This window comes from Mya arenaria, chromosome 1, assembly GCF_026914265.1.
Source record: "Mya arenaria isolate MELC-2E11 chromosome 1, ASM2691426v1".
Taxonomy (NCBI): Eukaryota; Metazoa; Mollusca; class Bivalvia; order Myida; family Myidae; genus Mya; species Mya arenaria.
Window position 1 is genome coordinate 47,294,823 of NC_069122.1, and position 13,576 is coordinate 47,308,398.

General features: G+C 39.2%; 1 protein-coding gene across 2 annotated transcripts; it reads left to right on the forward strand.

Moving 5' to 3' along the window:
- The first annotated feature begins 2,307 nt into the window (after positions 1-2,307).
- LOC128239241 (uncharacterized) lies at positions 2,308-10,661 on the forward strand. Of its 2 annotated transcripts, XM_052955802.1 has the most exons (3): positions 2,380-2,444; positions 3,586-3,669; positions 7,049-10,661. In XM_052955802.1, the coding sequence occupies exon 3, from the start codon at positions 7,793-7,795 to the stop codon at positions 10,244-10,246; it is 2,454 nt and encodes an 817-aa protein (XP_052811762.1). In that variant the 5' UTR covers positions 2,380-2,444; positions 3,586-3,669; positions 7,049-7,792; the 3' UTR covers positions 10,247-10,661. The 2 variants fall into 2 exon arrangements, with proteins under 2 accessions (XP_052811753.1, XP_052811762.1); XM_052955793.1 differs by lacking the exon at positions 3,586-3,669 and having other exon boundaries at positions 2,308-2,444.
- Positions 10,662-13,576: the final 2,915 nt, after the last annotated feature.

Consider the following 13,576-nt stretch of genomic DNA (forward strand, 5'->3'; position numbering starts at 1 on the left):
TAATTTGTATGACCTATTTGTTTTTGAACTAACAATTCACAATAATTATGTACAAAATGTAAATGCCCAATAAATACAAAAAATTGTGGGTTGTGTTATGGTACCTAATGTTATTAGTGACATGACACTGACACAGTCAACCACCACAATGATTACTGGTATGTTTTTATGAAACCCAAAATAACTTTCAGTGTTTCAATTCATGTTGGTAAACTAATATTGCTAAATATGTTTGGAAAACACAAGGCCACCTTCATGTGGCATTGTCATAACAGGCAAGGCAAGGCTGTCTGAGATTTGGATTCATTCTGTATCTTATGAAACAATGTTTCCACTGTTAGATACCAAGGTCCATGATCATAATTGCAGCAAACTTCTTGAGGCCCTGGTTAAAGCAATGGTTAGATTTACATGTTTTAAAGTCATTGGCAATAAGCTGTTACCATTGATTAATTAAACTATTAATCTTTTTTCTGAGACGGCAAGGGAGTGCTTGTTTATTTAGGTGAATGACTGTAAAATACTTTTTCTTGCAAACTTTGAGCTACGGAGTGATTTTTTCTCGACATGAATAGCCCCGCCTCCTTTACCCTTTAAAGACACCCATCTGAAAATATGTAAACCCAATCGTTAGATTTTTGCCTTATAATACCTGGAAATACAGAATTAGAATTACGACGACCATTTGCTATCAAGTATTAATTTATTAGACACTAAATGAACCTTAAAGTCCGCGAAGCTGTAGTAGGTCATACTTTAAAAAGATCGAAAATGATATTAATTCAGTTCATGTTATATGAAATTGCTACAGTTTACCACAACCTATTCATTGGCACCACAACGTTCAGAAAATCGAGCATAGTGCAGCAAAGTTCTAAAATTTGTAACGCGGCAACCTTTTGATCAATAAAAAAGCCACACACATGTAAAGAAAATGCTTAAACCTAAGGTACGAGAACAATTCTCACGAAAATCCAGATTTTTACGTTGTCAACATTAACGTCTAGCAAGTTATGCAAGTTCTAGACGATCAGATATTAAATTTTATTCAGAACTTTTACACTTAGAACAACTCATGGCCATTCCTATGTGGAACTACATTCTCCATTTTTTAAGATTTACTCGAATAAACCTCTAAAAATGAAAAAATAAGAAACCATACTCACTGTTTACATCCATATTCCACTCATTGGCACTATAACGGAAGACGCGTTGGAGGTTTTTCAACACATAGCTCCAATGATTACCCGCCGTGCAGACACACAGTTGTCTTGCTGCGTTCTTGGTGTACATATATGTCAGTAGATGTAGATGGATAAATGGAATTCACAATTTAGTTGTATTGCATCTTCATAAAACAAAGACGATCTAATAATGAATCTCGACCAGATTGTACAAAATGATATGACGTGACTACCTGGAGTGTTATTTCACTTATCCGTCATTCCCGAAAGAAGGTTCAGAGTCCTGAATCTTGAGTATTGCCTTCATTTTTTTTAGTTTATATAAGGTCTGTCCGCGCCTATTTGCTGCATTATAGGGCCTGATACCACACTGTGTTCCTTGTGCGATGTTGAAAATGTTTTTCTTCAAATTAAACATTATACCCGAAAGAGCAGTTGTGCAACATCGGATAATTGGCACATTTTTTTCAGAGTGATAAATATATAAACGGGGGGGGGGGGGGGGGGTTAAAGGCGTCGTTGGGTGCAACCAATATTCTATTACGCACTGTGATTCATTTTGCATATGCATAGTGTAAGAGGAATATGTACCGTGTGTGCCGATCATGGTAAGTATGTAAAGTGGTGGATCCATGAGCTAGTGGTAAGACCGTGGCTTGTCTGTCAACCCAGGGGATCGAGGTTCCGGATCCCCGCCCTCACCATGCAAACTACTATTGTACATAATCATCTTCTTGGAGGAATGTTACACTGGCGAACGTTAACTAACTTTTGTATGAGTGTTAATACATTTTACAGATCCCCAATGATAATCAAGTTATAAACTTAGAGACATATTTGCCTTAAATGTCATTGATAACCGGGTCGGGGGCGTGGTAATAGGGGTGTGGCATAACCACACCCACTGTCTCTGCGTTACGGCTTGTATTAAAGGGAGTAGTAGGGTCCAACGTTGCGTCACTATAATAAGGTGCCCTTAGTATTATTTTCACTCAGAGCCCACCTTTAAAAGTACTGCATTGATTCATAGTATGCCAGTATGAAATTGGGATAGATCAAGGGAAGTAATACATACGTTGTCACAGGAAGTGTAATTGTAAATTACACCCCTTACCTAGCATATATTTGAACAACTGGTGTCACGTTTACCTGTATTTTATCGACCGAAACATAACATGTACACGGTAGTTTTATGTTCAAAATGGCTTCCTCGGTCGTGTAAATGTAGAGGCGTGGATAGGATAACGTTTCATAACCTAGGTAAAGTAAAGATACATGTTTATATTGATTGAAAATGTGCAATTATATTCATCATTTTTTACATAATACAAACAACCGTCACTTGTTATGAACTCTTCATTTGATTGAACCATTCATCTCAGCTTATGTAGATTTATTTTCTTTTAATTTTCAAAGAAGGCGTTTGTTATGTAAGTTGCTTTGGAGTTTTTGTCACGTTGAAAATACATTGTATAATTCGATCTAGATACAAATTGTGTGTATCCGGTGAATATAGAATATTCATAGTACAAACATATACATATTAAGTAGCTTAATCACACTTAGGGATATTTAAGTCACGTATATCTCAAAGTTTACGTAGACTAATATTAAATGAGTTTCTGCTTCCAAATGGTCAGAAAGCAGTCAGTGATCAGGTAGAAATATACACTTTTCATACTTTGAATAGTTTGCCCAGGCACCATGTCATTGGAATCAGTTTGCTTTAATGTTAAGCATTCCATTTTAATTGTTATTAATAAACACTGTTAACATGTACAGTGTGACCATGTTCAAGTTTCTTAGAACTGGCATGCATGTACTGTACTGTATACAACTAAGGCGATCGTGTTTTGGTTTTTCCAGGCAAGCATGCCCTGTATACCTCTAAAGTGTGATCGTGTTTAGTTTCTCCTGACGTGGATACCCTGTATACATGTGTACGTCTAAAGTGTGATCGTGTTCTAGTTTTTCCAGGCAAGCATGCCCTGTATACGTCTAAAGTGTGATCGTGTTTTAGTTTCTCCTGAGGTGGATACTCTGTATGTATACGTCTAAATTGTGATCGTGTTTAAGTCTATCCTAGCAAGCTTGCCCTGTATACATGTAAAGTGTGATCGTGTTTTAGTTTCTCCTGAGGTTGATTCTTTGTATGTATACGTCTAAAGTGTGATTGTGTTTTGGTTTCTCCTGAGGTTGATTCTTTGTATGTATACGACTAAAGTGTGATCGTGTTTTAGTTTCTCCTGAGGTGGATACCCTGTATGTATAAGTCTAACGTTTGAGTCGTATTTCAATTTTTTCCTTGCGATCTTGCCCTGTATACATGTAAAGTGTGATCGTGTTTATTTTCTCTAGGCAAGCATGCCCTCTATACATATAAAGTGTGATCGTGTTTTAGGTCTTCCAGGCTTGCACTGTATACGTCCAAAGTGTGGTCGTGTTTAAGTTTCTACAGGCCAGTATGCCGTTTTAGTTTCTCAAGGTAAGCATGCCTTCTATACATGTAAAGTGTGATCATGTTTTAATTTCTCCAGGAAAGCATGCCCTGTATTCGTCTATAGTGTGATCGTGTTTTAGTTTCTCCAAGCAAGCATGCCCTCTATACATGTAAAGTGTGATCATGCTTTAATTTTTCCAGGCAAGCATGCCCTGTATACGTCTAAAGTGTGATCGTGTTTAATTTCTCCAGGCAAGCATGCCCTCTAAACATGTAAAGTGTGATCGTGTTTAAGTTGCTCCAGGCAAGCCATGCCCAGTATATATGCAAAGTGTGATCGTGTTTTAATTTCTCCTGGCGACCATGTCCTGTGTACATGTTAAGTGTGATCGTGTTTTAATTTCTCTAGCGTATATGCACTGTATACGTCTACAGTGTGATCGTGTTTAAGTTTCTCTTGGCGAGCATGTCCTGTAAAGTATACGTCTTAAGTATGATCGTGTTTTAGTAAAATCTGGCGAGTAAGTGTGATCATACTTATTTAGTTTCTCTTGGCATGCATGCTTTGTATACGTCTAATGTCTGATCGTGTTTGAGTTTCTCCTGACGTGCGTGTCATTTAAACATATACAACTGGGCCACTATATGAACGATGCGTTATTCTCAAATCTTAAGATTGCCAAAATGGAAATCAATAGACAAAACAAGGAAGTTCCGTTCCTATTTTCACTATCTTTTGTGCAAGACAGATACAGTTAATATGTCTTTAAACGTTCCCCTCCCCGTCCCCGTACGGAAACCGAAATCATGAAAACTATGGGATGAAGTGTGATGTTGGGGTTGTTAGGACATCCCTCGTGATACTTTTTGATGTTCTAGTACTAGTGAGTTCAGATTGAAGATACTATACCATTTTAGTCATATACAATCAGGCGCGTAGCTGACTGTACGCAAATACGCAGTTGCGTAATGAAATTTTGAATGATCGAAGTTTTTGTCATACCAAAACCCCCCGAGTTTGAAATAAAAACCGAAGGGGGGTAGGGGGAGAAGGGGTTATTATACCCCAAAGCCTCGATCTGCGTACTCCAAAATCATGGCCTTTGCTTTGCGTCTGACAGGTATAAACAAATATTTATTTTATACGCTTTTTGTCACATTTTTCGCAGTCGTGCTAGAATTTTGGTGCTCTAGAATGAAGCAATGAAGCATTCTTATTCCCATTACAACGGTGTAACGGAACAATAACCAGCACGTATTAGTCCAATGTGACTTGTCTTCCTATATGAAGTTTATCTTAGTCAAAGCCCCGTTCTAGTATTTAAACTTCATGATTTGTGGTATTTTATTGACACTTGACAATTGGAAAAGTTAAAATTTATCATATCTGTCATATTCAGACAAAGGCTGTGTATTTTACTCGCGATATATATTAAAGCTGCACTTTTATTTTTTGTCTCGGAACGAGCCAATTTTTGCGAAAATCCATGGAAACCAGTTATATAAGACTGCTGACAAAAAAAGATCGCTGATTTATATATTAAAGTTTAAAAAGTTTATGTTTAATGCATTTTTCTTAAACCGTTAGTAACGGTTTAAGCCATAAAACATTACTTTTCGAACAGAAATATGAAAATCTATGATCTGATTTTTTGTCAGCAACCTTATATCATTGTTTTACAGTTATTTATGCAAAAATTTGTTCTTTCCAAGACAAAAAATAAAAAAAGTTGTAAAAACAGTAAATCTGTGAGAGTGCAGCTTTAAAAGTCAAATATAGAAGTTTAATTTATTCACTAATTGTAAATTCAGGTTAAAATCATTTAAAATATATATTCATTAACGTTGGTAAAGATTTAGCATGCTCTGCCACCTACCATGACTTTCTACTATTGTTACAAGCGTTTAACTCATATTTCACTCCAAAAATATGTAGTCGTAGTACAAGTTGAACCATGGCTATTCATCAGAAAGAGTGCAAAACATTAAAATGAAACTTGGTGCAATAATTACCGGACACAATAAGCGCTGGCTTTAGTTATGCCTTAAAAACTATTTGGTTCGGGTTACCCGACCCTACCAATATATTTTTGGCCTGTGTTTTAATATGAAGATAAAAACCTTTAAAGCTTTATTCATAATAATACTACAAAGATGAATGCAACGTTCTTAAATAAAGCCCAATAAAACATATTAAAAAGCCTATATACCCTACCTGTTTTTGATAAGGATGTTACCTAAACCAAACCATTTTGTTGCCAAATGTTTGTAAATGTTTGACTAAAAAAACACAAACACAAAAACAGACGAATGTTTCCGTACGCTCCGCAGCGCTCTTGTTGCATTAATTATCGACACAGGTCGAATTATTTTCCTAACGATGCATTAAACTTCAACCAGAGAAATGTTATTGTTCGTTGGTGTGACTTAAACAGCACACTGCTTGCTTAAAACTTTATTGAACCTAAACATAAACTTAGTAATTAATATCCGTATGGCAAATTATTACGAAGATAAAAGTAAAGGTACTGTCATGTAAAAAATGGGATAGGGTTGGCCCGGTTGGGGGGGGGGGGGGGGTCACCGAGTTGGACGGGGATGAGCATCTAAAACCTACTAACCTCGTTGGTCTTAATGGACGTTAGGCTTACCAAACTGATTCTGTGATAAAGGTCAGGTTCCAATAACAAAACTTGCATACCAGGCAGGATAACTACATACAAATCAAGCACATTATCTGCCTCTCAACGTCGTTCAGATATATTCAAAAGCATCACAATTCCTAATCGGGCTTAAAAGACTTAAAAACAAGAGTGTATTTTCACGTTCATCATGCTATGACCGTGAAATATTATTGCATGTTATTGGAATGTTTATGTAGTTATTTTCTAATTCTAAACCTGTTTTATGATTGCATTTGTTTTCGATGTCCCAAAACCTTAACACCATCAAGTAAAGTCAAGACAATATTTATTGCCGGATATTATATACAACAGCAAACATAAGCTTTGAATAGCTTTTGACCGACATTTCTTAAAAGAGATGGCATAATATACAATTAAGTAAAACATATAGACAATACAAAGTATGCTAGATAACATTTAAAAGATAATGCATAGTCAAAAAAGTTTTGTTTTTTTAGATAAATAGAAATACACATAATACATAGTTTATCATTCACGAGCAGAATGTAAAACAGTAGCAATGCATGAAAATGTACTTGATATACACAATATTATATATTATAGTCACTAAAAATAGCCAGCTTTATTTAATGTTATCATTTTTTTGCACAGTCTGGCGTCAATGACATAGTTGATATTATAAGTTAATTCTATTCAAAGATGTCAGGAGGACCAGTTGTCTAGTCATCAATTGGGTATGGGATTTACATTGTTATATTTTTTTCTCTGTTTTTTTTCAGACCGATCAGCAGGAATCCGAGTTTGGATGTCACCATTCAACCGTTGGGTAAACTCATGCAGCTATTTGCGATGAATCAACGCCGCTGAAGAGATCAACGGAGTGAAAATGGAATGATCAGCGATCTTAATCGCCAACAATCACGACAAAGAGGAAACCGCAAAACTCAATATACATACGTCAAATGTTCAAAACCAGATAAGCGGTTCGTGTAAATAAATACTTCAATGAATGTAAAAATATCAGTAGGTCGTATCATTAACTTTGAAGAATGACTCATATTCATTCATAAAACATTATTTGATATACAATAGAGTCAAATCATCTGCAAAGAACGGTATGTTTAATGGAGCACTTCTGCCGTGTAATCATCGCTGTGAATACTGAAGAGGTATCTCGGGTTACAAGTACTGGAAAATAACATCATGAAATCAATTAATAGAAAATGAAACTACAACCAGGAGGATGTGACGAACTAAAATTCTATGAATCTGTTATGTGATCAGTTCATATGAAGAAAAATATAAACATTGCTGTGAACGGATTTGTATCAATGGCGCAAGTATTGTTACGTCTGATGCCAATATAGCGAGGGTGTTAAATGAAGCTCAATGCTGACTGTGATGAGAAGAATTCATAAATTGGAGTTTTGAAGAGTTTGAAGTTTGTTTTGATTTTTTTATTACGAAATGAGGTACGTTGATTATTAAGATACCATTCAAACGCCTTATCAACTGACGTCAAAATGGAAAGACATCGACGTAGCAGAAGTGCGCCGTTTATCCCGCCAAGACGTCGCTCGCATAATACGACGTCACCTCCGGTGCCTTCGCGATGGGGCACTTGCTTTTCTCACTCCGGAAAGGGCAACGTCGCCATTTGTAAAACGTGCATAACGTTGCTATGCGACCAGTGTCTGCCAGACGTTCAGGCAGAACACAAACATTGTGCTATAGCCTTTCTCAACTCAAACATTGACACCACGTGTAAAGACGTCACATCAAATCTTATTAACCAAATTGGACATACGCAACACACACTAAAAAGTTTCCATAGAAACCTAGCGTCGAAGAAAGAAAGAATGGTTGCAAAGAAAAGTGAAACTATTGCTGAAATTGAACGTTATTTTGTGCACTTAAAGGAAAAAATATTACATAAGCTACGTCGGGAAGAAGATGACCTTTTGGCCCACTTGAATGAAAAAGTTGCAGACCAGGAACGTGTTATTTCTGAGAATATTGAAAACTGTCGAGATACCATCGGCGTCATTGAAGAGAAAAAAACTTGTATAAAGAACATATCCAGGTTAAGCGTTGGTGTTCACCCTGACGTCAGTATGATCGGGACGCTGAAGAATATCATTCAAGCATCGGACGAAGTTAAACTGTGCTGCAAATCACAGAAAGAAATAGAGGCTGCAAGAGACGGATTTTTGGTGATCCGTTTCTTCGTTGACTCGGAAACGGAAGAAACTATCTTGAACAGCAAGGTTGCGTCTGTAGAGATCCTAAATTCGGCGCAAGCGGACTGCCAAGAAGCTGGAAACCTGGAAGTAGAGCGAATCACCGAGGCTGCGCAAAGCGTCGGAAGCGACCATTCGTCGCGGACGTCACCGGAAAGCGACAGTGTTCATGAGGATCTGCGTGTTATTTTGCCGCCAGTTAGACAACGGGAACGTAGCACCTCACCAGTGCATTCCCGCCAAAACAGTAGACCGGAATTGGGCAGAAATAGTGCGTGTGAAAGGTCGTCCCCCGCGAATACAACAGACGGCAGTTCTGAACGTCGTTCCTCAAATATTGAAGGGCGCGCAGAAGATGCAGAACAAGTGGAAGTTGGCGCCTCTTTGTTCCAGTTGGAGTTACCGACACCGTCAGCTGCATCGCCCGTTGAATTGATCGATATTGAAGTCAACGCCGATGTCACTGCAACCCTGTCGCCATCGTCCTCATCTAGCACATCATCAACTCCATCTTCCGTCTTTCCGCCAGTAGTGGCTGACACGCAGATATTAGCTGAAACCCGAGATCCAGGAACTGGCTCCTCAACAACAGGTCAAGACGGAAATAGCGAAGGTGATGACTTGGACGTTGAAAACGACCCACCGCCTCCATATCCTGGACTACCAAGGACCACGCCGCGTCCGGATGAGCGACCACCGCCATACCCAGGCCCTCCACCACCACCATACTCCCGGAACCCGACACCACAGGCGTCCCCGGCTTACGGAAGTGATAATGTTACGGCAAGCGCCTCGACTAGTCAAGCGGGAATTGAAAATGTCGAGCGTGCCTTAATACCCGCAGCTGAGTTCTGTAATTTACAAGAAATATCTCCACGTCCGCGTGGCAATAAGATTACGAAAGTGTTTTCTGTAAATGAAGTTTATGATAAACGCTCTGCGGGAATATTTGCGCTCGCTGTTGTGCGTGGAAACGGATTTGTTGTTGTTGATCGCTGGAACCGGAAGTTGAAATATTTCAACTCTTCAGGCGTATCATACGGCGGTCTTATATTTCGCGAAGAACCTTGGGACGTTACGCTTATCACGAATGAGTTGGTGGCTGTTACAGTTCCAAAAATGAACATGTTGTACACAATAAAAGTGACAGAACAAAGTGTGAAAGCTATAAGCACGGTGAGCACTTCACGGAAGTACGCATGTGTCGCGTACCACGAGCCGCGTCAGGTTTTTGTCTGTGGACAGGTGCCTCAGTTTGGAGAACCGGTTATTGACGTCATCAGCGTTGAAGGTGGGGCGATTTTGCAGTCGTTCCGTCACGATTCACATGAACGTCGTGACACAATGACGTTTTCCTATCCACGTTACGTAAAAGTTACGGAAGACGGGATAGTTATTGTCTGTGATTGGAACATTAAGTGTATAATGATGTTCAAACTTGACGGAACGTCAGTCGGACGTTATAGAGGGACTGTTGAATTTCCGCTCAACGAACCAACGGGGATGGCCTACGACCCCGATAAACGTGAGATATACGTTATTGACTCCAAACACACGAGAACGTCAGCGGCAATCCACACGGTGTCACTCACGTGTGAATGCAAGGACATAATACGTTGGGAGAGCGATTTACGTGTGGCGCCCGCCATTTCCGCCTGCCAGCCGGGGTTTGCCGTTGGCAGCAAGAGCGGTGCCGTCAGTCTATTCAGGCCGTCTTCTAGAAATTCTCTTGTGTGAAACTATGGGAATTAAGGGACGCTCACTGATTGTTAATTTATTCAAATGCAACCTTTTTCAGCTATTTAATATAAACAAAGCATATATTAATATATATAAGATTTGCACTGTTTCTTTTACGCGCAGTTACTAATATATAGGCCAATGGCATCTTCTATTTGTTCTTAGATAAAAACAGTCATGTAAATTATATATTTCAGAAACTGTGTGCTTTTTATTATATTATCAAAATGCCGCGCCATTCTATGCTAGGAATTTACTTTATTTCTTTTGTTTTCCATTATGAAATTAAAGTTTTATAAAAAAATGAAACTCGTTTAAGCTCGTTATTCAAGATCAGCACTGATGGCATGACTCAAATATCGAAGTCGCTAGTTCGTAACGTGTGTTTTTTTTTAATTACAAATAAACATGTAAAGACATTTTGTGGTTTATATGAAGATAACCAAAGTAGCTGGCGGACATTTTAAAATCCCCGTTAAATAGGCGTTCTCACACTTAATCATCTAGGCACGATACTTTGAATTTACTGTATACGATTAGACATTATAGACATTTATCAATTGTTAGATTGTTAGCCCAAACGTTACTTGAGCGCATTGTTGCTCAACATAAGGCCATTCTGCTTTGTAACACGAGAACCCTCGTTTTTGGTCAAATCTTCATGGACTTGGTCTTTGTGAAATATGGGTCAAGTTTGAATATGGGTCAGGACTGTGTCCCTCGATCACTAGGTCAAATATCAAGAATAGAAACATTATAAATACTCTTAAAAGTCCAATTTGCTTCCAATCTCTTTCAAACATGGTCAGACTTTGTAAAACATAAAATCTAGGTCAAGTTGGACAATGGGTCATGTATCGACCAGGTAAGCCTAGGTCCTTCAGGCAAATAATAATTGCATCCATTTGTCTTCTCTGGCCATTTTTGGTAAACTATGTCATAACATTGCTAATGGCATTCAAGCCAATTTTGCCAATCGAATGCGTGCCTAGTGTTTGGTCAGTGTAGGTTACTAGGTTAGTTTGCGAAAATCCTCATTACCCGGGAAGTGGGTCATTTCAGGTAAGAAAAACTGTGCACGTAGGTCAAATAATAGTAAAGTTATAGCACTTTAACTGTAAGAAGCATTTACTTCCAAATGTTCACCAAACTTGAGAAAAATGGTTCCCCCGCCCCCCCCCCCCCCCACACACACACACAAAAAAAAGTTAGGTCACTGTGGGATAATTCTCTCAACATGAGTAAATTTCCACCCATTGTTTATCGAACTTGGATAGGATGTGTGTCTTAATGATATACACACTGTTTTTTTCTTATTGGTCATCTTACGTTTCATAAAATAAAAAAAGGACAATTGTAATTGTAATAATCAGTCTTGTATGTACTAGAATCGTCTCCGCAATGTATACCTGTTTTTAATACTTATTTGTTTAACTATAAGATAATTAATAACACTTTTTCAGATGGAACCAATTTGCAAAATATAATTTTGATAAACAAATTTCCAAAAGAAGGATTTATACAGAACAAAAACATATTTAAAGATTGTGGCAGGTGAAAGATGAGCATTTTATTCATATACATGACAAGGATTCGTAGCAGTTAATTTAACATATGGTAAATGATTTATAAATATAATTATGATAATTAATAATATTCTCCGATTTTAACCCTAGCTTATTGAAATTGTGTTTGTTATAACAATATGAAATGCATAAGCCTACCAAAGGTCTGAACGGAAATATACTCAAAATAAAATACGGTAAATACAATCGTTCTTAAGATTTTTTTCGTAAAAAATCATTTACCTCACTGACAAAGTTGTTTTAAATAAGTTTATTTTTAATATTTTTCAATTGAAGGGGATGTAATTAAACGAACTTTGACAACGTTTTTCTCGGTTATTTTGGTAAGCCGACATGTTTTCAGGTAGATCGATATTTCTAGTACATTGTATATGAATGTGGAAAACGGATCACGTTTCAGAACATATTGTTGATGAAATAAACAAAAATCCTACGCGACCTACAGATGCATCTTGGGATATAACTGGGTAAATTTATTGATGGTTTAACAACCAATCTTGAAGCTTGCTTTAGAATCAGCATGCCACTTTTTACTCGCGGGAGCATGCCATTGAAGACAAGCAACTATGCTCCGTGTCATCCAGTTAGCATGCTCCGTGTTGCCCAGCTAGCAAGCCCCGTGTCACCCAGATAGCGTTCTGTGTCGCCCAGATAGCATGTTCTGTGTCACCAGATAGCATGCTCCGTGTCACTCATATGGCATGCTCCGTGTCACACAGACAGCATTTTTTGTGTCACCCATATAGCATGCTCCGTGTCACTCAGATAGCATGTCCCGTCTCACCCAGACATCATGCCCCGTGTTGCACAGACAGCAAGCTCCGTGTCACCAGATAGTATGCTCCGTGTCACCAGATAGCATGCTCCTTGTCACCCAGATAGCATGTTCCGAGTCACCAAGATAGCATACTCCGTGTCACCAAGACAGCATCCTCCGTTACACCCACATAGTATGCTCCGTGTCACCAGATAGCATGCTCCGTGTCACCAGATAACATACTCCGTGTCACCCAGATGGCATGTTCCGTGTCACCCAGATAGCTTGCTCCTTGTCATCCAGATGGCATACTCCGTGTCACCCAGATAGCATACACCGTGTCACCCAGATGGCATGTTCCGTGTCACACAGATAGCATGCTCCGTGCCACCAAGATAGCATATTCCATGTCACCCAGATGGCATACTCCGTGTCACCCAGATAGCATGTTCCGTGTCACCCAGATGGCATACTCCGTGTCACCCAGATAACATCCTCAGTATCACCCAGTCAGCACGCTCCGTGTCACCCAGATAACATGCACAGCATCGCCCAGAAAGCATGCTCCGTGTCACCCACATAGCATGCTCTGTGTCACCAAGATGGCATGCTCCGTGTCACCCAGATAGCATGCTCAGTATCACCCAGAAAGCATGCTCCGTGTCACCCAGATGGCATGCCCCGTGTTACCAAGATGGCATGCTCCGTGTCACCCAGATGGCATGCTCCGTGTCACCCAGATGGCATGCTCCGTGTCACCAGATGACATGCTCCGTGTCACCCAGATGGCATGCTCCGTGTCACCAGATGGCATGCTACGTGTCACCCAGATAGCATGCTCCGTGTCACCCAGATGTATGCTCCGTGTCACCCAGATAACATGCACAGCATCGCCCAGAAAGCATGCTCCGTGTCACCCACATAGCATGCTCTGTGTCACCAAGATGGCATGCTCCGTGTCACCCAGATAGCATGCTCAGTATC